Below are 25812 nucleotides of genomic sequence, written 5' to 3' on the forward strand. Positions count from 1 at the left end.
TGTTCATACTCCTTCCTTCGATGCTTATTCTTTATGCAAATTTTGCATTGTTTTCAATGTCATTGATTTTCCTCATAAACCCCATCCATAGCATCAGGATTTAGGTACACGCTGGTTACGATCATGCTTGTCAGCTAAATTACATTTTTTTTAAAATTATTATTATAATAACAAGACCAAAATCTCAATCATTTGCAATTAAAATATGACTGTTGAGGCAAATTTAGCTGCTACCCTCAAATGAATTTAAGCCCTAACGCACAACTTTCAGTAAACACTCTCTCGTCAGCAGAATTGATGCCTTATCCTCTGTTATGTTTTTTCTCTACACAAGTAAAGCTATCGAGTCAAACATAGAGAAGCAGAATACAAAATGTAAAGGAAAAATATGTTGTCCAGTAGAGTGATTATCAGTGCATGCAGCAATGTGAGAATCTTATGAGGGCCAGTGTTGTTCTGGTCTCGATACTAACACGGGTTTTTGTGATGTTCCCTCTGTCCTCAGTAATCACATCATGGTGCTATATATATATATATTTGATAACTCATTCGTTAGGTCTATTAAAAGAAGAATTAAGTCTGTAATTATAAGTTGGAGAGCTGGTGATTATAACTTCAAATCTGTATTTTGGATACAAGTAGCCGAAATCATTTGTTATAACGATGAAAAAAAAATAATAAAGAACTAACATTGACCCTCATAGTACATAGAGGTGAGGGTGGTGGGTTTGTAACTTTTTTGATAGAGTCTGTATCTGGTCTTTGCTTTATTTCTGATGATGATGTGTGCTGTGGTATGGGGTTTGGTAGCTTATATGTATATAGTTCAACTGTGGGGGGGGGAAGCTTTTGTTGGTTGAATTTTATGTTCATTTGTTTACAAGCATTTCAAACTGTTTCCGCATGGCTGTGAAAATGTATCTGTTGAATTTGAAAAAAAAAAGAAAAGAAATTTTTACACTGAATTAAAAAGGATACTAAACATTTATCTGTTGAAGTTGGTTTCCCCTCTTGGTACAGGTTTTTTTTTTTTTTAATTGCTTAGACGCAAAGTGATACTTGAGGCCCACTTAGTGAACCATTCTCTCATATACCTAATCTTTAAACCAAGTCTGCAAAACTACAAGCACATTACATGCTTTAAACTCTGTTTGATATTGTAAAACAAACTTTTTGCAAAACTAAACACTACATTACACACATCATTCAAAACTAACAGCTCTTTTGTTTAATTTGGGGAAACTGCCATTTTAATGCCAAACTCCTTTACTGATGACCTACACACAGTGATCATGTGTGAAAACATACATCATTTGTTTGTTTTTTTTAGAAAGAAATAATTTTTTACCCCTTTGCATTTCTGTTTACATTGTATCTATATTGTACAAAGAGTTTTATAAATAAAGCTGGCTTTTGGACTTGGCTTATATGCATATTCAGTCTATCTATCTATCTTATACATACTGAACATGCATACAAGACAAGTCAGAAAGTCAACTTTATCAACTTTTTCAGGTGCTGACTTTAATTTTCAAGTGATCCTGAAGACCTTAGTTGCTTCAGGTGTGTGTGATTAGGGTTGGAACTGAACTTTGCAGGACAGTCGTTTGCCAGGAGCAGGATTGGGCACCCCTTGTGTAGATTTTGAGAAATGGAGCCATAGTTTCAAAAACGATGTAAGCATTTTGGAAAAAAAACTAAAAATAAGGACAAAAATGCAAATTACAAACAACAGGAAAAATAAAAGATACAAATTAAACAAACAGTGCTTTAATTTTTTTTTTCAGGTACAGACTATTTAACAGTAGCATTCATGTACGAAATACTACAGAAATTAAATCACCAAACGTAAAAATAAAATAAAACACCGCATAGTCTCCTTTGTATGAATTAAATATGCAATGATTTTTACTAAAGTTACTAAAGTTATTCAGTCAAGAGCAATGAGTGATTTTCTCATTTTCTGTTGTTTGATTAACATGAGCGACATTTAAGAGCAGCAGGTTTATTAGGCTGCTGTCACTTTAAGACCTAATGCACAGATCAAATACTTTGAACAGATGCAACTCATGAAAATGCTGTCAAGGAATAGTACCGTTTTTAACTGCAGGGTATTACAATGCTTTTCTGGCATCGGAATATCATGCAATATGTATAAATATTGTATTGTAAATTCAGATATGTATAATATAATAGACTGGCCATTTTTAAAAATGTTATTGTTTTTGGTGTAGAACTAAGACATGGTTCTTTAACAGCTATTTAAAGCAGGTACATTTCATTACTTTAATGACAAATTTACCAAAAATAAGTCTTATGGAGTGAAGTGAGCACTTGCTATGAAAATAAAATACTGTGGAAGATTTACAAGTAAACATATGCTTAAACATCCAGTACTCACTCCCGCTATTACCATGCGCTGTATAAAAAGCACAGTACATCCACTAAACAAGCACTTTAAATAAAACCTTTAATGAGAAGGTTTATCAGCCAACAGTATCAACTCAGTCAACTCAGTCAAACGCTATCATTTCAGTGGTGAATGGGTCCCAAACCATAAACAGCTCACATTTACACAATTAAAAGGCTGCAGACAGTTTCTACACTTCATGTTATGAACTGATCATAACCACACATACCAAAAGAAGAAAGAAAAATCAATGGATTGCTGCTGCTCTAAAAGTTACTTCAAAACTCTACAAATAAGACTAGTCCTGAAGAAACTCATCAGACACTATACAGCACTCTCAAAGGGCCATCAATACTGCATCAATATTACTGTAAGCAAAGTAAGAGAATATACAGATATGTTTCAGATATCATTTAAGCTTTCTTCTTTAAAAAAAAAATATATATATTCTAGGCTGTACATTATACAGTAATGTTAAATCATATATTTCATCTTATATCAGTGAAATAGAGGTAAATCAAGTCAAAAGTTGATCAGTCAACAGATTCAGAAATCACAGAGACAAAATAACACTGGTTTAAAATATACATGTGAAAGGGTTTCTAATTGTGTGCAAGTGTACCGAAAGAGAGAACAAAGGAGCAGAGAGGCATGAGGGGACAGACAATTGTAAAAAGGGGGAGAGGAAGTAAAGAAAAACAGATGAAAAGAAGTGGGTGAGAGGAAGAGGGGAGGCACAAAGGAGGCTCAGAGGTTGCTGAAGAGCTCGTTTCTTTTGCTCCAGTCCATCTGTGGGGCTCTCTTGTTGGAGCGTTTCTGGTGAGCGCGTTCCTTGGCCTGCTGCAGCGATATGTTCAGAGATAGTCCTGCGTCATCACTCGAGGCCTTCGCTTTTGGTTTCTCCTGCAAACGTTTCATGATTCAAATTAACATTCTACGTTCATTTCGTATACTCAAGAAGACTGCGTGCACAGACACAAACCTCTGGTGCTGAGGTGCTGGCCGGAGCTGCAGAAGAGGAGGTGTTGGAGGAGGTGCTGGAGGTCGACAAACTCATAGCTACTTTAGGCTTTTCTTCCTGGCTCGCTTTTCCATTCGCCTACAAAAAAAGCATTGACATTAATATAAAAACAATTCAAAACATAAACGGAAACCTGTCTGCATTTCTTTCTTCTGCTGAACACAAAAGTATATATTTTGAAGAATGCTGATAACCAGTTTCTGTCCCCACTATATTTCCATACAATGCAAGCCAATGAGAACCCGAATCGGTTTAGCAACCAAGATTCTTCAAAATATCTTCTTTGTCTCCCACAGAAGAAAGTTAGTTTGGAATGACATGAGGGTGAATAACTGATGACAAAATTAGGTGGACTTTCCCTTTAAGTGCAGTACAAAAAACAAACCCCTACACTCTAAAAAATGCTGTGTTAAATATAACCCAGCGCTGGGTTATATTTAACCCAGCATTTTTTAGAGTGTAGATGGACCTTGAGTTTGACTATGGGCCTGTCCCAACAGCCACACTCGAGGTCTTGGCCAAGTGCATGTGACAGGAAGTACACACACAAGACTGTCCCAGGTCTGATAAATACCAAAGCTAAATCCACACTATCTCTAATTGCACTTCAGAGCATTATTTGAGGCTAAGTGTATCCCATTACAGTGCAGGAACTTGTGTGCCCTGAAATCGTGAGATACTGAGGAAAACTTTACAGCACAAGCTAAATTAATTTTAGAACTAAGATGTTAAGTGTTTATTGGTGTAACATTTGGAAGTGCTTTTTTTTTTTAAAGCACCACAATTGTGTTGTCTGTTACACAGGAACTACTGAACATTTAGTTTTTTCATTTAGGTGCAAAGTTTTGGAAATTTAGTTTTTTTTTTAAGTGCAAAGTATTTGAAATCAAGATGTGTAATTAAAGTTCTTCAACAACCTCATTTGCATTTTTGCAACACTGTTTTGTAAGTGTGTCCCATTGGGTAATTAAATGTTCTACATCCACATGTGGTCTTCATGTCCACTTGAACACGAGTTAAATACAGGGAACGTCATGTAAGTAACTATAAGTAATAGTGATTTTTTTTCTCTCAGTTTGAGCAAATTGCAATAATTAGAAGGTTGGAAGGCACTAAGATAGCCATTAAGTGAAATGAAGTGTGTTACAAAATACTAGATCTTCAATCCAGGTCTCCACACCATGGTTTTTATACCATCACAAACAACTTTGGTCAGCAGGCATTGGGAACCTGTGAGATTTTCAGTTAGTATGATTTTTTTAATAAGGCTCTCATGCTCACCAAGGCTCCATTTATTTGATTAAAACAGTAATACTGTGAACTGTTATTACAATTTAAACATTTAAAATGATGGAAAATAGAAATACAATTCGCTGACATCCCTTGTGGTTTACGGCTGCAATTTCAAAACAACTGATGTAAACCACATGATCCACAAATCTCTAAAGTAATGATGGATTTACAGGACTCCAACTCTCTGTGCTGTCTACAGCTGAGCAAGAGCCAGGAATCCTTTATCAGAGCCAGTCAAACATCTGAGGGTGAAAGAGTATCTGAGAAACGCCGGCAATATCAGGTTTAGAGTCTGATAAAATCACAGATGTTTGTGTTGTGGGAAGAAAAAGAGCAAAAACTCCCCTGCACACCCTTGAGATGTTTTATCTACTAGCAGATCCCTGGACATGCAGAGAGCTTCCATTAAGTTGGCGATTATCTGCACCAGGTTATCATTCTCTCACAGCTAGTCTAATCTAGCAGTGGGAAAACTGACAGAGAAGAGCTGCTGGAGAGGAACCAGGACACTGCCTGAAATCTGGTTATCAGACTCCACAGATTTACCTTCGTCCTAATGCTGCCTGTTTAATCCCATAACTGATGTTCAGACACTACTACACTTTATCAGCCTATCAAATGTGATTGTGTGAATTTAGCATGTGCAACTAAACATAGCACATCACACGCCCACTTTTCGAGAAATGTAATGGGTCACCAGAGCTGGGTAGTAACTGATTACATGTAATCTGGATTACGTAATCAGATTCCAAAAATTAAGTACTTGTAATTAGATTAAATTACATTTTAAAATACTTAAATAGTTACTTTTTATGGATTACATGATCACATGTTATTCACACAACAGCAATAAATTATTAATAATTTATTGATTCTCCGTAATTCCTCTTTTTCATCTTTCAAATTTTCCCTTCTAAAAAAGTCTACTGCTTACATACACTCAGAAAGTCATCCAGTTTTATGGACATTCACACAAAGATCATTCATTAGCCAGGTGGCCACACAGCATTTGACTACTGGATTTATAAAAATTAGGTTTAAGTGGTATTTCAGGTTTAAGAAGTATTCATCCCTGCATCGGCTACTGATTAGCACATTCATTTTTATCTGAATTATCACTCAGCAGGTTATTTAACCATGTATTTCTCTGTCTTTGGAAGACTTTTGTCTTTCAAACACATTAAAATGCACAAAAAACATTTTTGTTTTCTGATCCTCTTTCACCTAATGTATTCACTCGAGGTACCCCGGAAATGGTAAAATAAATATTTTAATATTGGTTATGGTCACATGACATCCAGGTAAACAAATAAAATGTTTGATTGATTTTAAAATGATTTATTTTAATTTAAAATTTTTATGATTTAATTAATTATTAGCTTTTCATTAAATCCCCTGCAGTTCCTTCATAAACCCCAGTTTGGGAAACCTTGACATAATATAATGTTTAATGCATTTCATGTTGTTAATAACAATTAATGAAATATATTTTCTTACTATTTGTATTTTTTTTTATCAATGTGGTACAAGATTCTTCTATTTAAATCAATGTGATAAATGAGAGAGGAATCTGCATTGGATTACAATTTCTAAGTAATCTACCCAGCTCTGTGTGTCACATGCATGTTTGCTCAACACATATGAAGACAAGCGGTCTGAATACATTTAGTCTTTTGAACAATGAGCAACATAGATGTTAGTCACCTGATCTTCTGCATCATGGCTGGAAACAGGCTCTGGGAGAGGACCTGAGAACACAGTGACAGACAAAGATCAATTCATTAGATTTTTATCATCAGATATATGTGACCCTGGACCACAAAACAAGTCTTAAGTTGCTTGGGTATATTTGTAGCAATAGTCCAAAAAACATTGTATGGGTCAAAATTATCGATTTTTCTTTTATGCCAAAAATCATTAGGATATTAAGTAAAGATCATGTTCCATGAAGATATTTTGTAAATTTCCTACCGTAAATATATCAAAACTTAATTTTTGATTAGTAATATGCATTGCTAAGAACTTCATTTGGACAACTTTAAAGACGATTTTCTCAGTATTTTGATTATTTTGCACCCTCAGATTACAGATTTTCAAATAGTTGTATAAATCTCAATTTTGAGAAACTGACCCTTATGACTGGTTTTGTGGTCCAGGGTCACATATTGGTCTCAGTTAGTTCAAATGTAACTTGGGAAAAAATTGTTATAAGATTCATGATTACAGTCCATCACTATTATTAACCAAAATGCCATTTCCAAAGGGTTTTGAGTCACAGTACAATGGCTAAACAGTGAGTTCCTTCCAAGAAAAAACAGGAAACAGGAAAAAAGCCTTTATAGAATTGAATGTGAATTGGGAAACATGGCTGTTGTGGTTGAAATAATGAATAAAAGATGTGTGTGGGTGCAGCTGTCAACATCCATTCAGGGAGAAATGGAAAAGTCCAACAGCCCGATGGCCAGCTCATCATAATGTAGTTTTGGCAATCATTTTCTCAGAAATCAACATTTTTTACTTTTTACTATTTCACCTGTTGCTCTATTACCTTGAAAAAGCCTCCAATTAAGTAACACATATATTATGTTATGCTTCTTTGTGTCATAGTGGGGTGGCTGGGCCGCCAACATGAGTCTTTTGCCTGTCTGGCACATTAAGAGTGGGGGTGACTGACTTCCCCCATTTCTCATACTGTTTCCATGGTCCTGATCACCAAGACAACATGCTGGCAGTGCGCTGTTGACTTTGGCTAATTCTCTCATGTACAGACAGTGCCACCGCAGGCCTCGAGTTGATGTTTAACCAGCAGTCTGTTACTATGTGAGTGTGTGTGCCTAACATCATGTGAAATGTTTGACAAAAAGAACAAAGTTGTTCTTGATCAGCAAAACCACACTTACGGTCAAGGGTGAGATGGACGGAAACCCACTTTGCACATGAAAAAACACGCTATAGCTGGTTAATTTGTTACGCTTGTACCTGTGAGATGATTCTCAGTTGGAAGGACATCACAGCTTCTGAAGAAGGCGTCTGTCTCAGGATCCACCACCAGCAGTCTGGTCTCATCTCCTCCTGCCTTGATGGTCGCCACCACCTCTGAATGGTGCATTGTGTACACAGGAACGCCATTCACCTGTAGAAACAACAGACATGAATTCATACATTTGGAAGCAAAGATAGAGACTTAAATTGTGATAAGGAGGAGTTGTGGGAAAATGGCAGGAATGCAGGAAGTTTCCATTCATTCTGATATATCTGGATATTTAAATGAACAATAGTTTCCCTGGATCATTCAAAGCATGTGGCTGAAGTGGTCAGCACCTGTGGTTCTGCAGTGATCTTCGGGGGACATTTCTTAGTCAATTTAATTCATTGCTTTACAGTAATTTAATTTCGATGCAATTTAATTTAATTGTAAAAACAATTAAAAAATAAATATGAATTATTGCTTTTTTAATTTGTTGATTATTAATTACTTTTTAACTAAATTTAATTTATTGCTTTTAAGGTAACTTTATTTTAATGTACCCTCATTTAAATATAATTCAATGTAAATGTAAAAATATAATTATATTATTTAAAATTAAATTACAACAAATTGAACAAAGAAGAATAACATACAAAAATTAATTTTTATTTTTTTATTCTTAATTTTTAATTTAATTTGTTTTAAAGTAATGTAATTTTAATGTAACATCATTTTAATTTAAAGCTGCAGTCCGTAAGTTTTGCCTCTTTGTCGCCATCTCTGTTTGAAAACCTGGAATTGCAGCTGTGTGTGGAATTATCTAGCTTGCGTGGGTTGTGAGTCGGCTCGGCTCCAGCGCGGATGAATCTAATGTTCTGAAGAGTATGTGTGGCAGTCAGTCACCGCACCGGTGTGGATATTTACTGTACTTCGCAATCACAGATTCTAGCCTATGTCTTGGAATATGACCCAAATAAACATTTTCACCATATATTGCCAATCAGTACAAGTAAGTAACAAGTCTGCCACGTTTGTTCTGACCAACTGAGGAAAAAACCATCTACCTACCAATGGTGATTTAATCAAATCGCGCTACCAATGGTGATTTAATCTAAATAGCTTTAACTTAAATGTAATATAATTTAAATGTAAAAATATAATTAAATTAAATTTAAATACAATTTTAAATTAAACCATAAACTACATTCAACAACTATAAAAATATAAACTGATTTTACTTGCAATTATTACTATTTTAATATATTTGCACAATTTTTTCTTTACTTCATTATTACTTAATTGGCACTATTCACACCAATGTAGCTAAACTAAAATGTTGGCAATACAAATGTGTAACCGAGTTTTTGCAAGCAAAGCAAATCTCCTTTCTCTGACACTCTATGCATTTGAAGTACTTATGGGTCAATAGAAAGTCTAATCCCATGACCATGACTTCTCTGGTTCACAGAGAGGAGGCACCTGGGAAAAGACTGAGGTTCTGTTGGTCTATCCCATAATGCCAGAGGCTAAGGAATCTGCGTGGGAGATTCAGGGCAGGAGTGGGCTCTTAGGAATGCCGATCCCACTCTCCCGTTCTGCAGGCAATTAAAACACAGCAGACAAACAACAGCCCCCTTATGTGTCCTTTAAACAGCCCTATTAGACATACACACACACAACAAGAGGCCATGCTCACAGAACAGGGAAGCAAAAAGGAGAATTCATTGAGTGTGAAACACACTTGGGTTTGTGAACAGGCATAGCATGTTTTTATCGTCATGTTCAGGTAAAGCCACGTGACTCCACATGATGCCTGACATTTAAATGTCTCAGCTCTCTGGAATCTGAGATGAAGTGCGGGAAATGGGAGTGAAACTAAGAACGGGGATCCTGAGTGTGTGAAAACACTCAAGAGCTTTGAAGCACGGTGGCTGAATGAAGTCAGTGTTAAAAGAAAAGGGTTCGGTGGCATTCTGAGACGAGGCTTTAAAATAAAAACTTTTCTTAGTCAGGCCGACGAGGACCGGATTTGTGCTCAGGGTGAACAACTATGTCAACCAGTCACACAACCAGTGAAACAGCATGATTACTTAAAATGTGTGAAATTAAAATAGTGAAAAACACATTACCACAGGTTGAGTTACAAGTCAGCCAAAACCATTTCACCATTACCCTCAGAACATTTACATACTTACTAAAGTCAAGTACACGCACACTGATAACCTTATTTAAATCCAAGAGTGATTCCCCTAAAGTCACTCACTCCCAAAATGACAATGACTGACATAATGATATCTATATCAACATAACACTTGATTGGAAAACAGTGATGCATCTCAGATATGCTTTTAATGACATCATTAGTAACTAGCTGCTAATTTGCTATCTATTCTGATAGCGGAATTCAGTTAAAGAACACAGTTCACACGTGTAAATAACTAAACTGTGTACAGATTAGGATTAAACACAAAGAGAATTTGGTCTTTATTTATATTTATTTGTCTAACCTCACTTTCTTCATTTCTTTGACCTCATTTACACCAGGTATTTACATGCGTTTCAAATAGGACAATGCTGAATATATCTTTTTTATACATAGAAATAACATAAACGGGGCTTTCTTTGAACCGTCTTTAAGACCTCTATCACATAGCTCTAGTAAGTGGATTGAGCTTGGCCTTATATCAGTGGTTTGATAAAGATATGTGACTCTGAGCTCTCCTCAGGCGTTCAGTAATCCCAGCGCTCCCAGAGAGAGAGTAATTACACTGGCCACTCCTTCACTGATAGATAATGAGATTAACGCTCTGGAAACACTGTCCAAACCGCTCAGGCATTTACAGTTAACACTCTGTGCAAGTATAAAATGTGTACAATACCACTCTGTCTCTAAAATTTGATCTTTAATCGTTCTGACATCAGTCATAAACAGCCTATGGTTAGACTAATGAACTACATTATAAGGTGGGAGAATTTTAATTGAGATTATTACTAACAGTGTTTTTTAATGAATGATGCCAATGGCAATATCTAGAAAGAAGGATGGCTGCTGGCTGATATAATGTCACTATATACATAACACAATGTATAACAACCCAATAGGCCAATACATAATAATACAGTTACACAGTATTTGTGGAATTCACTGGAAAAAAAAAAACTAAAAGCAAAAAACTATCCACTGAATAGGCTGTCAAAATGGCCAAAAGTACTTAATATATATGTACCCTACCATTCAAAAGTTTGGGGTCAGTAAGATTTTTCAATGTTTTTGAAAGAAGTGTCTTATGCTCACCAATGCTGTGTTTATTTGATCAAAAATTCTGTTGAGGAATAGCGGTAATATTGTGAAATATTCTTACAGTTTAAAATTATAGTTTTCGATTTTGAAATGTAATTTATTGCGGTGACGGCAAAGCTGAAGTTTCAGTTCTTTGACATTTCTTATTATTAGCAATGTTGACAGCAGTTCTTCTGCTAAATTTCCGTGATATATATATTTTCTAGATTCTCTGATGAATAGAAAGTTCAAAAGAACAGCATATATTTAACTTTTGATCAATTTAATGCATTTGTGCTGAATAAAATGATTAATTTCTTTCGAATAAAAATCTAACAGACTTTTTAGGAGAGACCTTGTGTTACAGTGATATATATTAATACATACATACATGTAGAGAGAGAGGCACTATCTGAACATCTGAACACAAAAGTTTATCACCATACATTCCTGAAGTACACACACAGTTGTTTAAATTACTGATTAAATATGGTGTATTATACCTCCACTATTTTATCTTGGGGCCGAAGTCCAGATTTCTCTGCTGGGGAGTCCTCATCCACCGCCCTGATGTACTGACCAGGTTTCGTCTTCTCTGTGTGCAGATTAAAGCCATATCCGGTGGCACCCTTCTTCATGTGACAGAGACGTGGACGTAGCTCGTTCTTTGATTCCTATAAAGAGACAATAAACAAGGAAGGAAATTACGAAAACAGCTTATACACTGATATATCCTAAACAGACAAAGCAGAACGTATAAATGAGACCATTTCAAGATATCAAATACATATCAATATTTTGTTAATCCGGATAAGATACATTTCTTTCAAATGTAAACTACAGCTAAGAATTTTGTACAAAGCAACAATCCTAATTCCCTTAACTGCTAGCACATTTTCCCAAAAACTATATATATTTATATATAGTTCAAATTAATCAAACCTTAATCACACACCAGAAACTTTTTTTTACAAAATGTGCATGAGACATGCACATCGTAATGTACAAAAGAAAGAACTTCTAAAAAGCAAAGCCACCCACCCCAATCGATAAACAATAGCTGAACAAGTCACCTGCTTCCTGAAACCTTCCATAATAATCTGAGAAACACTTTCTAAATAAAACCACAGAAATGTACAAAATCTACAAAGCAATCGATTAAAAGTGAGAAATAACCTGTATACCATTTCAAAGAGGACTCAGTACATCAACATCCCGAGATGAAGCACTGAAAAGTAGAAGTAACGAAACTGACCTGTCATCTGTGTTCTTCCCTCTTTAGCAAACCAGTCTAGAATATATGGCTGAAATTATACAAACAGATAAGAAACCAAACATCTACCTGCTGTGCACATGCACATATTGATCTATGGATGAGTAAAAAAAAATCATAGATGAGCTTCACAGAGAGGAGGCAGGTGTGGTGGGAAAAGGTGACCAGACCAAGCTGGCAAAGTATGAAAACAAACACAGAAGGAAGTTTGTTCAAGTTTATTATAAAAATATATTAAAATAATATAGTTTTTGTGTAGTTTACAGTCCAGTTTTGTCTTATTTTCCCCCAGAGTCCCAGAAATAATGCTCAAGTACCCCTTCATCAACAAAAAAAGCAAAAAATTTAAATAAAATAAAACAAAACATGATACACTAAAACATACACTAATACTTATACTAATAAATCTACTACTGCTGCTGCTGATTATTATTATTATAAGTATTATAATTATTGTAATTATGATTATTATTATTATTAACAACAACAACATAGTTATAGTTGATATAGGCCAATGTTTTGGCTTATGTAGGGCCCTATGAAATCCGTTTTATTTTTTTCCAAATTCCAAAAAATTTTCTGGATTCCTTTAATTTTTCTAGATTCTGTTTTAATGGTTAAATTAAATTGTAAAAAGCATTTCTAATTAATTTAAATCATGAAACTTACACAATTTAACAGCAATTTTTTAAAAATTGAAGAAAAATAACATTTTTAAGGCCCTATGAAATCCGTTTTATTTTTTTTTCTCAAATTTAGTTTTATTTTAACCAAATTCTGTTTTCCATTAATTGTCTGGATTCCATTTTAATGGTTTCATTAAATTTTATTAATCAAAAGCATCTCTAAATAATTGATTTTATTAAACACTAATTTATTTATTTTTTCAGAAATACGGTGTTGTGTATTTACATTTTTTTCTGGTAAATAGTTTTTCAAGTAAATATTCCTTAAAAATAATGATTTGTTAATAATTTTATTAGTACTAGTAGTACTATCATTACATTAAGTAATATATTTCTGTCACAGTTTCTTCAAGTTAAACAAAACTTTTATTTTGACGGGTTGATGTGAAGACCTGTAGGTTTCTCTGTTTATGATATGTCTGTTGATGATAATAGTTTTTCTCGAAAGAAATGGTAAACATGCTCATGAAGTGACTCTCAGAGCAGTTCAAGAGATTATATTCATGTGTTCATGTATCAACTGCGATGAGGACGGTCACGTGTGCGTCACTATGTGTGTAGTAAACGAAACCACACGTCTGCGCCATTTATTCATACAGAGTCACGCAGTACATGCAGGATTTCTATTTAAGTAGTATTTTTTGCATCTTAATATATACAGAAACTAGTCCATATCGCATTTTGATTTAAGTCTACTGACCTACTTTTGATTTATTCATCCAAAATTTGGCAAATTCCGTGACATTCCGCGTTATACAGTAAATTCCATTTTTATGACCGAATTCCGTGATTCCTTCCGCGATTTCCACATCGCAGCCTTACTTATGTATTCACACATCACCATCAATAACCCTCAAGTAATAATAATAACAAATATATTATTTCTTTAAAATGGATATAATTACATAAAAACCTGAACATGATACACTGAAACAATTTATGAGATTAATCATGATTAGTTATTTTAATCTTTACATTAACCTGTTTTATGTAATAAAAAGCTAACTCAAAATTATTACAAGTACTCAATCACTGATACAGACCAACTGCAAAACAATTCACCACCACACAGGTAAAGTGTGTCCAAAGGTGGTCATGATAGGCCAACACTGGCAATACCAAGACAGCAGTACAAAGCTGCAGTGTACAGGCTACATACTTCCCGGGAGGCCTGCTCTTCTGGGAAACCGGATAGCAGTGCGGAGTGAAGGGGTTAGGACTAGGGTCACTGAATGTGCTCGACACGATTAACAATACCCACTCTTCAGAAATCACTAGCTGGGGGCTAACCACAGGTCACAGATACAGCTGACAATGGCAAAGATATCCTCATTGCTGTCCCCCAAAGAAAATGTGCTTGACTGTAGCCACTAATGAAAGGAAGAACACTTCTAACAGGTGACTATGCAAAGGCAAGACCTATCTGAGCTCTGATTAGCATAGGCTTAGCCAGCAGAGACCATATGTTACGCTAAGAGTTTAATCCCTCCTGCTGAACACAAGGCTGCAACTGAAGAGCTCTGTTTGGGGATAGTTTATGGACGGTGTGTGGCAAAGTGGTTAAAGCAAGGCCTGGTAATCAGAGCCATAAGCTATTACCAATTGCTGCCCCGGAGAGACTGTCCCTGTAATAAGTCACTTTGGATAAAAGTGGCCGCTAAAAGACTTACTGCTCACTATAGAGAAGTATGGTATCTAACTGTAAAAAATATGTATGGCAGAAGGCCATGTGACAGAAAAGATACTGTATGGGTTTTTCCTTTTTAAGTCTGGACTATTTTTATATTTTCCTTAAGTATTTACTAAAAACAAACAATGTTCATAATAATCAAAATGCTTTCATCAGCATGCCTCAAAGTTAACTTTTCTTGCCATTTATTCAAAGTAGAACATATACATCCAAAATTCACTTAAGCAGGTGCTTAGATGAAATGCAAAAAGACGGCACACTGTTATTTTTGCTCCCAAATAATTTTTTATAATTTAATTAAGTGCAACGTTTTGACCTGATGAAGACCGCTTGTGGTCGAAACGTTGCAATTCATTAAATTATAAAAAACTAACAATAGCAAAATATACAATTATGTTTATCTGTGATGCATATATATGAGTCTGACTGTTCAGACAAACCAGGTTTGTGACAAGATGTTTTTTCATCTACATTTAGCATTGTAATGTGCATTTAATAATAAACAATGTTATCATTGGGGAAATTATTTGTGGATGCAAAGAAATGCAAAAAGATGGACACACCATTATTTTTTCTCCCAAATAATTTTTTATAATTTAATTAATTGCAATGTTTTGACCTGATGAAGACTGCTTGTGGTTGAAACGTTGCAATTTATAAAATTAGAAAAAAATTATTTGGGTGCAAAAATAATGTGTCAGTCTTTTTGCATTTCCTTGCCTACAAATCTACAAATAATTAAATGGTTTATTTGAACAGTCGTAGTCATAATATGTATGACAGATAAAAACAATTGTATTAATCTACTTTGCTGCTCACTGCGTTTCTGCTACTGTTGTTAAAATAACCACAGCATCTGTAGCTCTTGTAGCGCTTTTTGTCTTTAGCGGGGGAGAGAAGTTACGGAACGGAATGGGCTTGAATGAAGCGTGTTTGGCTCTAGATAAAAACAGAGCATATAGCACCATAAGATCATTACTATAAACAACCCTGAGTGCTTGTGGTGCGGTGTGACACACGGCTCACTTTAAACTACAGAAACGTCTTTCGACTTCCTTCACAACTACTTGAGGTATTTTTCTAGCTTAAATGTGCTGGATGGGTTAGCAAACAAGTTCTTGGCTTTAAGTACTGACCAAACTGGCAAGAGACTAACATTAGGTCTTATTTCACCCAGCAAAACTGTAACTTTCTTGCCAAAGTGCTGTAGCCACATCTGACTATGTTTGACAGAAGGTTCACAATGTCCTGAGAGGACTGGACATACAGTCAGGAATATTATACAATGTTATCCGCTCTCTGGGTGGGTCTTTCGTAAAACACGTGTGACAGTCACAATGTTTTTAAATGCCTCTGATACTATGCGCACAAGTAGACACCGAAGATCACTCAGCATGTACTAAACGATACACCCCTGCTGTGATAAGATATACAAAGCCATAGACTGTTATCACTGTATTGGTTCTTTTTGTTTCTTCATTACCAATTACATGTAACCTCTGCGAACTCTTCCACCCAAGGCCGCTCTTTTCGTAAGCAAATTAGGGTTGGAAAGTATGAACTAAGCGGATGAGATGATATAGTATGATATGGAAATCATGCTGCATTGCCACCCAATGAAAAGCAAAAGCAAAAGAATGCAGCGGATGAGGAGAGCTGATGTCTCTGGTATATCAGTGTTTGGTCGTGTCGGGTGAGAGTAAGGGGAGAATTGTGGGAGTGTGGGAAACGGCTTGGGTGTGGACTGCTATCTCTGAGAAGGGTTTGGCAGGGGCCCACACATTCACAATGCAAAGATGACATCATCCGCTTTGATAAGATCCCTGGAACACTGCAGTGTGATTTTATGAAAGAAATCTTAACAAATCCACATGAAGAGAAGGACACTCAAATGAGAGATATTATACATATGATCTAAGACATATTGAGGTGAATGACACAAACTCTGTCGAGAACACATCTGGGTCATATTTCATCCCAAAATCCCAAGAAAAGTAAAAAGAAATTATATTTGCATAAGGAATGAAGCTTATTTTTAGAATTACAAATTCTTTAGCATTGTGACATTCTTTTTATGACAATAATAATTCTCATAACACAATTTTAAAAATATTCTCAAAAAAAAAAAAACATTGTCACAATGCAATGCTCTTGATTTGCCTTCATATGTAAAATATTTTTAAAGGTGTCATGGGCATGTTTTTGTTAAATAGAGGCATTTGGCAAGAGATACTTGATATGGGCTTAATATAGATCTGTGTCTGATTACTCATAAGAGCAGGGGTTTAATTTGAGAGGATCTGCTTTGTGACCAGTTTTACGAGCAGGGCAGAACAACCTCAACAAAAACTGAAATGAGATGAGAGGAAATAAGCCTATTCTTGTATTCATATGTCATGAAGCATTCAAGCTTACAGTGGAACTAGTTTCTAACAATAAACTAGCATTAAACTATGGCATGCCATTATACAGTACGTGATGAAAGCCTGTGATCTCTTGTTATTATGCATGAAACTCACAGAGTTCCTTTTAGGAAGTGTAGAGTTCCTTTATGGAATTTACTCTTTATTAGATAGTCTCCCTCTGGGCCTCCTTTTGCCTTTGGGTTATTCAATATAGGAAGCTGAAGTCAGCAGAGGGAATAATTTTCTCCTGTCCACACAGTAGATGTGGGGTAGAGTCATTTTAAACTACAGTCTCTGACAAAGACCTTCATTCACTATCAATCCTCCTGAGAGTCTGCGTGACATAACATGAACCCGTGGCACCTGTGGCCTTCAGAGTGACTATTGGCAAAGAGATCAATCATTGATTACAGGGGAAAATGAAAATGTAGCGGCAACTTTTAGACTTATCTCTCCTTGACTTCTCACGTACTGTGAGAGTTAAATGGAGAAGAGTTCTTGATTTTAAGCAAGTTCACAAAAGGAGAAATTTTCAAATATTACACTGCTTCATTTATTCAGCCATTTACAAACTTCAAAAAGAGTGCAACGTTACATAAAAGTATCATCAACTTGTACATTCTTTTCTAGATCGCCTAAAGGTTTGTGCGAGGAACGCTGTGCATCATAACATCAGATCATTACATGTATGACAGTATGCAAACTCATCATGATATTTCCCCAACCGTTTATTACCACAATAGGGACAGACTCACACCACAGCCAAGCAGCAAACAAAATTCATTTTTTTTGGAACACAAACAATTTTAACAGTTTTTGTCTATACAATCGACAGTACAAGGTCAGCAAGGTTCAAAATAGACTAGACTTCATGTGACTTTAAAAAAAAAAACGCATTGAGATAGTTTTCTTTTGTGTTCCACTGAAGAAAGAAAGTCATACAGGTTTGGAACGACTTGAGGGTGAGTAAAAGGAATGATGGAATTTTTATTTTTGGGAACTGTCACATACCATTAAGTAAACCTGTTTGTCATAAGCCGAGTGTGGAAAGGCCCTAACCTAACCCATCTCCAGCTCACGGCAGGCCTCAGTGAATCCTCCACCAGCCCTATAAAGATACTAAAGATCGATGATACAAAGGTAAATGACTTTATAGCTCACTTTAGTAACTCATAATCTTGTCCTTGGTTTGCTCAACTCTTGAAGGACTGGGGTAGGGTTGGTGAAACATGAACTGATGATTGAAAACAATAATTATCCTTAAACATAACCTGGGTTGTCAACAAGCTTTATTTAAAACCTACATCATGTAGTATACTGGCATATTGGTTCAAGCAAAAGCAATAAAGGAGCATTTTTTTAATAGTATGATGCAGCATTGATTGCATGAATGTTAAAGGGGTCATATGATGCTGCTAAAAAGAACATTATTTGGTGTATTTGGTGTAATGAAATGTGTTTATGCGGTTTAAAGTTCAAAAAACACATTATTTTCCACATACTGTACATTATTGTTTCTCCTCTATGCCCCGCCTTTTTGAAACGCGTCGATTTTTACAAAGCTCATCGGTCTGAAAAAGGCAACTTTACAGATCTTCTTTATGCACCAAGAGCTTGTAACACTCCAAAGAGAAAGGAAAAATTGAAATCGCATCATATGACCCCTTTAAGATGAGCAGAGCTGGCAAAGGAACCATAAATATATTTACAGGCCTGAGGCTTTGGATCCAAGATGTGCACTTGCAAAACTCAACAGTCAATAATTAACCAATAGAGATTTGAAAACTGCCAACTAACAGCAAAATACACAGCCAGGTAGCAAGAGCAGTGAGGTGAGGACTGATATGATTGGTATAACTGCTCGTGTCATCTCAAAATGTAACAGACCACAGCAGGAAAAACAGCGATCTTGTAAACAAGGAAGTGGTTAATTCAAATGTGTGAACATCCCTCCCTCTCTCGCAGAGTAACGCATTCAGCTTGAGAGTTTACTTTTGAAATTTTTAGTGGTGAACATCTAAAGAACGTGTGGCTACCAAACACATCCTAAGATTGTGTCTGCTGAAATGTATTGTTGTCAAAGATTAAATCATTTTTTTACTGAATAAAATGTAAACTTGTGCTTTGCCCATAAAAAGTCTCTTTCAATGATACTAGAGTGTTAGAAGTGGTTTCCAAGGTAATTCTATGCGGTTGCTAAGGTATTCAGTAGGTTTTTGGTGTGTTGCTAAGCCACTGCTAGGGTGTTGTGATGGTGCTCTAGGTAATTGCTAAGTGGTTGCTAACCAGCCCAAGTTAAAAAAATATTCCCGCATATGGTCCCTCAGTGATTTATGTTTATGGTAAAAATAAAAAATTTGAGGGATTTTCTGTCTATTTCATCGACCACCAGTCAAAAATCACACATGATTACTTAGAAAATGAACAAGAAACCTCTCCTCAATAAGCTGTACAATTTGAAGAAACATTCATATCCATAGCACAAATAGAAAATTACACATTTAGAATGACAATTTTCAATAATAATTTGAATACATCTTCAAAATCCTTAACTCTAAATAGAAAAAAAGTGAGAAAATTAGCTGGGAGAATATCAAGGTTAAAATACATATGACATAGCAAGGACTCTACAATGATTACGACCACTTTCACCAGTCTATAACTGTAACTGTATTAGTAAAACAATGGCATTTTTAACATTGGTGAAGTTTTCATCGTCCACTTAAAATAAGGCTAATCTAAATAATAAATAAAACACTGAATGAACAGCATAGTTCCTTTACTGCAAACACACAGAATGACAAGCACACAATGTAGTGATTGATATATCATCACATGCCACTTATTATAAATAGAATCAAAGCAAACCATTGAGGATTGTTCCAAAGAAACACACCCGTTCTTTCCTCCCAACACACCTGCATTTCTGACAAATTATGCCAAGGAACCGCTATCAAAGAATGATTCAGATGTTTGCAATGTCAGGAAATATTCCAGACTCAGACATTGATCTAATTTTTATAAATCATCTGTTCTGCCTCTTTTCCATCATTTATTGCCAAACACAATGCGAGCAAGCTGTCGGAGTGTAATCCGCTCTGAAAACTCATCTCAGTAAGTAAACAGCATCCCGCAGGGCACTGCCATCAAGAACACAGCTTAGTCTGGGTTTAACTGACAGCCAATCCCAGGATGTTTCCTCCAGCGGCATTTCATTTCTGAATGATCACTGAGAGGAAGGATGGGACGCAGGAGGGTGAGAGGAAAACGACACAACAGAAGGGCCATTCATGGTTGACTGAGGGCTTCAAAAACACTTTGATAATTGCTGGAAAGAAATGTGATTACAATCCATATTGTTCCAGGGACTCGAAATAACTGTTATTGAGCAAAGGCCTTCTCTGGTCGGCCAAGGTTATGATGATTAAAGTTATTTCTGGCTCATGCCACATAATCAGAAATGGGACTGACAAACACTGGCCTGTATGCCATTATGTAAAAGAATATCTAGCATCAAAACTGCAGACTTGACATTTGCTTTTGCTGTGTTGGCACTTTCAGAAAATGATTTGCCTTCTATAGTAACTTGTAACTAGATTTTCTGAAGAAAATATCATCATCAAATACCCCAAATGCCTATAAATAATCCATATTATTTGATCAAACATTCATGTAATAGATTAGGTTTGATCTTCTGTAACTTCTCCAAGCCTGATGGCACATCAGAATCTTTTTACATAGGATAAAAGATCTCAATCCTACTCTATGGGCTTCTTTCTCTCTAATCTTGCTTCTGCACCCAAACAAAGAGTAACTTTCAACAATAACCCCCCTTCAATGCTCAAGGATCTCCAAGGCAAGGGATTGAAACTTTATTGGGGTCAGCTTAGTCTGCTGGCTTTTGTCCTCAACTCGAATAATTACAACTCTAGAAAACCATTAAGTAGCCTGATGTTGAATCCAATGACTTTGACTGAATGAAAATTAAATGAATGTGGATAATAGGACATCCTCTTAAAGGGATCTGTCATCATTTTCTCATCCTCATGTTGTTCCAAAACGTAAAAGAATACCTATACATTTTTTATATTCCGCAGAAGAAAGTCAAACAAGTTTAGAATGACATGAGGGTTAGTAAATGGTGACAGAATCGTAACTTTTGGGTGGAGTATCCCGTTAATCACAGGATAAAATATTTGTCCCATGAAAGAGAATGTTGCCCACTGAAAAGCCTTCAGATTAACATCACAGGATTGAAGACAGAGCTTTTTAGATTCTTATTACAAAATTGGTGCAAATCACTTGCAGACCTTGTACGGCGTTACATAAAAATGTTGTATCACTTGAAAGCCATGCAAATGACCTATACAATCTACATGGTTATGTAATCTTAAAACTTCAACAGTGGTAAATGATCAAAGAGCCCAGTTATGACACTCAATATGATGTTTATCTGATCTATGAGGAGAATTTGTCCACTTCTTCCTTATAGACAAAGCTTTTATCAGCAACCTATTATCAGTTATCATTTACTGGCAATTAACAATACCGTCTAATAGGTAAAAGTGTATTGGTCATTTACTATGCATGAACAGCATTAAGTAATCAGGCCTGGAATTTGGTTAATGCATCTGATGACAGGCATCGTCCCCAAAAAGGAGGAAAACATGACTGTCCTCATGTCTGACAGGTCAGACTGGAAGCAATGTGAAAACCAGTGATACCTGTGACGTGACACAAAGAATATCTGATTTGAAACATGTAAATGTCCTCAAACATTTCAGAAGGGCTGCACCTGTTCATTTCCCCACCAAACACTGTGTTGTTATGGGCACATATCCACAACAAGTGGCCTGGTCATCAAACAATGTGCAATGAAACATAGGAAAATGTAAAAATTTGCTTTTCTGTGGACAGCATGTCCTCTTATGCTCTGCTGGTAATATAATATTCGTAGGCTATAATATTAGTATAATAATCAATTATTTTTGTCTGGATCTATTAAGGTATTCAAAATGTACACTATAAAAATGCAATTCCTACAAAAATGACTTGAATACACCTCTTCTATGTTGAGCATGTTTTTAATTTTTTAATTAGAAGTCAGTTTGATTTTGTGGGGCTTAAAGTCAAACTTTTAAGCCAGAGATTTAAAAAAAAAAGAGTCTAATAAAAAGGATGAAACTAATTTCTGTGAACTCAAGTGTATTTAAAGCCCAATTCAAGTATTTTAGTTTAATGGTTACACCACTTGACATTTTGAGTAACTAAATCGGAAAATATGTGGAAAAGATTTAGGCCTACAAACATTTTGTTTTCAAAAATGTATGAAACATACATGAATGCATACATACAAATAATTTATAAAAACAAGTATTTTAAGCTGTTTTTTTTAAAGAGATATCTCATTTTTAATGATCTCGAACATCCTTATTTGACATTAACCTACATATAGGCCTACACATATTTACTAGGCTATGTATATTACGAATTATATTGTACAACGACACCTGTCAAACTTGACGCACGTGGAGAAGACTCGACTTGTACGCAGCTTAAAATCCAAAATAACTTTTTAAGTGATGGAAATTTGCTCATAAAAGCTGTTGAACTCACCTTGGAGCTCACGCTCAGTCTATCCATGCGTATGTCCCCATTTGTCTCCGGGACGGGGGTGGACTCCCTTGGTGTCCCGTTCTTCGTCTCCTCTTCATGGTCCGATTCAGCACTGCTCGGTATCGGTATCCCATCAGTCAGATACTCTTTCTGGCACTTCATGTTGTGCTTCTGCAGCAGATTTGCGGTCTCTGCGTCCACAACGATGAGCTCTAGTTTGCCCGCGATGCCTCGTATGCGGGACACCACCTGTTGATGCTTCTCGTCCTCCACATTCTCCCCGTTCACGAACGCCAGTTTGTCCCCGGCCATCAGACCCGCCTCGGCGGCAGGAGAGTCGGCTTCCACATGCCGGATGAACTGACCTAGCTTGTTCTTTTCGCCGTGGAGATGAAAACCGTAGCCGTCGTCCCCTTTTTCTAAGACGCACAGCTTTGGCCTGAAGTCGCTGGACATTTTGAAACTTTAAGACTTACACAAAAGCAGCAGTCCGGCTAAACTGAAAGATGGAGGCGACAACGAAAAGTAGCTATGTGAAGAGAAAAGTCCGCGCCGCCCACTCAGCGTCTTCACCGTGTTGCAACACTGTAAGTCAAATCGCAGTTTTCTTTGAAGCGTAGACAGTCCGCGCTTAACGGACCCGCCTCCGTCTGTTACTCTCACTGATTGGAACTTTCACTTGTCAATCAAAAGAACGTCACGCGAGTTCTCTCTGGCACAGTTTCATAGGGGCTATGGGTTGCATGCAGTCTTTGGATCCTGTTGACGCTGCTGTTGGTCGAGTTTGCTTTTCTTCTTTCTCTGTTAAACACAATAATCGACAGGTTCGGACTCTTTTTCAAAGGGATGTTGTCTCTAGACCTCCTGTTATAGCTTTCTGGAATAGCTGTGTTGATGTTTGATAGGCCTATGGCATAAAATTAGGAAATTACCTCTAATATTTAATATTAAAAAAAAAAGTAAAAGAAATTTCATTCAAACTCATTTATAAATATTACCCCAGTAACTATTTCCTTGTAAACAAATTTAACTGTGATATTGACATGCTTTGTTGTACATTTTGTGGTCTACATAGGCTACAGAAACGTTTTTTTTTTTTTCATTCGTTTTGGAGTTGTCCTTATTCAAACAGTTTTTGGTTAGACTTCTGCTCGTTTGTTAAAGATCTTATTATGCCCAGCTTTCAACTTCATTTTGAAAATATTTTATTCGTTTTTTTTTCACTTATGACATGTAATTCCATAAGGAATATTATTTAATTAATTTGTTACTTTTGTTGGCAAAGTTTAGTATACATAAATGGAAGTACGGTGATTATAAACCATTATTTCTAATTCTGAAATCTGAAATTAAACAATACCTAAAATCTATTTATAATCTGATAAACAAGAAAGCTGTTAAGTGTATTAATGTATGTAAACATTTCCATGTTTTTATTTAAATTAGTTTTATTTTTTAACATTTAATTGTAATTTTGTATCTTTCTTTTCTTGTCTTCACCCCATGGCTAATGTAATGTAATGTAATGTAACGTAATGTTGAATGTGAATGATTCAATAAAAAAAGGGGGGAGGGGGTATGGGTAATAGAAGCAAAAAGAAGATTAAAAAAATGTATTTCTTTTTTATTTAATGTAGAAATGTTCAATTATTTTTTACATATAATATAGATAAGTGAAGTACCTTTTAATTTTTATAATTGTAATTTAGTTTTATCTTTTAAAACCAGTTAAACCTTTTAATATTTTTATGCTAGACCTATTTATTAAGCCTGAATTTTACACTGTTTGTACATTAAATATGGACACATTATTATAAACAAAATCATTCTGTTCTAGAAGTCCTAAACTGTTTCTCTATAATATCCATAATAGTTCTGTGATCAATTCAGGATTGCATCAGGACATAGTTGGAATTCCATGGCATGCTTCTGCATTCCAAGGTTGAATAAAATGGTAACATTTTGCCATATAATTTCCTAATACACCTCTTTTATGTGTAGACTAACAGTCATTCATATCATTAACCAACACTAAAAGCTTTACCTTAAAGGCAGAGTAAGTGATTTCTGGTAGCCAATGTTGATACTACTCACACTATAATCAAATCTTGTTACTGTGGCAGCCTTTTGCTTTCTTCTATGCAATAAAAAAAAGATAAAGATTTGCTGATTCACTTGCAGAGATTATCTGCCTGTCGACATACCTGAGCAGAGTTATGAGAATCACACCCTAAATATTGTTACGGTTTAATCACAAATGGAATTCACTCTTTCAAGTGTCAAACTCTAATACACTAAAAGTTCAAAGAACATCTCTGTAGCACGGTGTGATCATTTGCTTTTTCAATTCTTGTGTGAACAGCAAGAGACTCAGTAATAAAATCAAACCTCCTGTGTTTGGCTTCTCATGTGTCTGAATTCACCACACTGGTTAATGGCTCAAGATTGGTCAAGCAAGGAAGGACATGCATGTTTGTGCAATAAGGCAAGATTGCTTCATTTAAGAAATTAGATTTACCCTTAATGTTACAAATTCTTCTTCAATCATAAACCACATTTTAAGGCATTTCTCAATTAATTTTAGTAACATTTTGTTACTTTATCTCTATCTATCTACGTATCTATCCATGTGTGTGTATCACTATTCTGATATTATTATTATCTACTTATTTTTAATATTGTTTATTTTTTTTACTCTTAATAGTTTCAGGTTCAGTCTTCTTTTACATCTGTTGTTGCTGCTCTTTTTCTTCTAATTGTTTATTACTCTGGGATACTATATTTTTGTTCTATTATTTAAAAAAATGTTTATGTACTTTATCAAATGAAATCTACATTAGCATCATACTAGTCCTCATATAAATATATCAAGAAGTAAATCAGCTTACCACTCAGACCGCATCTTTTATCGCAATTAGGGGTGGTGCTACAGCACATAAGGTGGCAAGTGTGATGAATTTTATGACACAGAAACATGTGACAGAGCAGCCAGTTGCAACATAAGCTCACACAGTTGTAACTGCTCACAAACAGGTTATCGCAGCAAATGATACATACTGGGCACATTGTGAGGGATTTGAGGCCCCAACTGCTAGCATCAATCCATATGTAGTGGTGTATTCTGCCATCTAGTGTCTCATTAGAAAACTGCAACAAAAAGCAAACCAATA

General features: G+C 35.6%; 1 protein-coding gene across 1 annotated transcript; it reads right to left on the bottom strand.

The window, feature by feature from the left end:
* Nucleotides 1-2211: 2211 nt before the first annotated feature.
* On the bottom strand, nt 2212-23287 carry LOC107755498 (Na(+)/H(+) exchange regulatory cofactor NHE-RF1-like). The gene is made up of 6 exons (XM_016572303.1): nt 22643-23287; nt 11476-11646; nt 7704-7857; nt 6429-6472; nt 3393-3509; nt 2212-3313 (listed from the first exon to the last, which is right to left on the bottom strand). The coding sequence occupies exons 1-6, from the start codon at nt 23096-23098 to the stop codon at nt 3158-3160; spliced, it is 1098 nt and encodes a 365-aa protein (XP_016427789.1). The 5' UTR covers nt 23099-23287; the 3' UTR covers nt 2212-3157.
* Between the last annotated feature and the right edge of the window lie 2525 nt (nt 23288-25812).

This window comes from Sinocyclocheilus rhinocerous, unplaced genomic scaffold, assembly GCF_001515625.1.
Source record: "Sinocyclocheilus rhinocerous isolate Xijiao unplaced genomic scaffold, SAMN03320098_v1.1 scaffold140, whole genome shotgun sequence".
Classification (NCBI taxonomy): Eukaryota; Metazoa; Chordata; class Actinopteri; order Cypriniformes; family Cyprinidae; genus Sinocyclocheilus; species Sinocyclocheilus rhinocerous.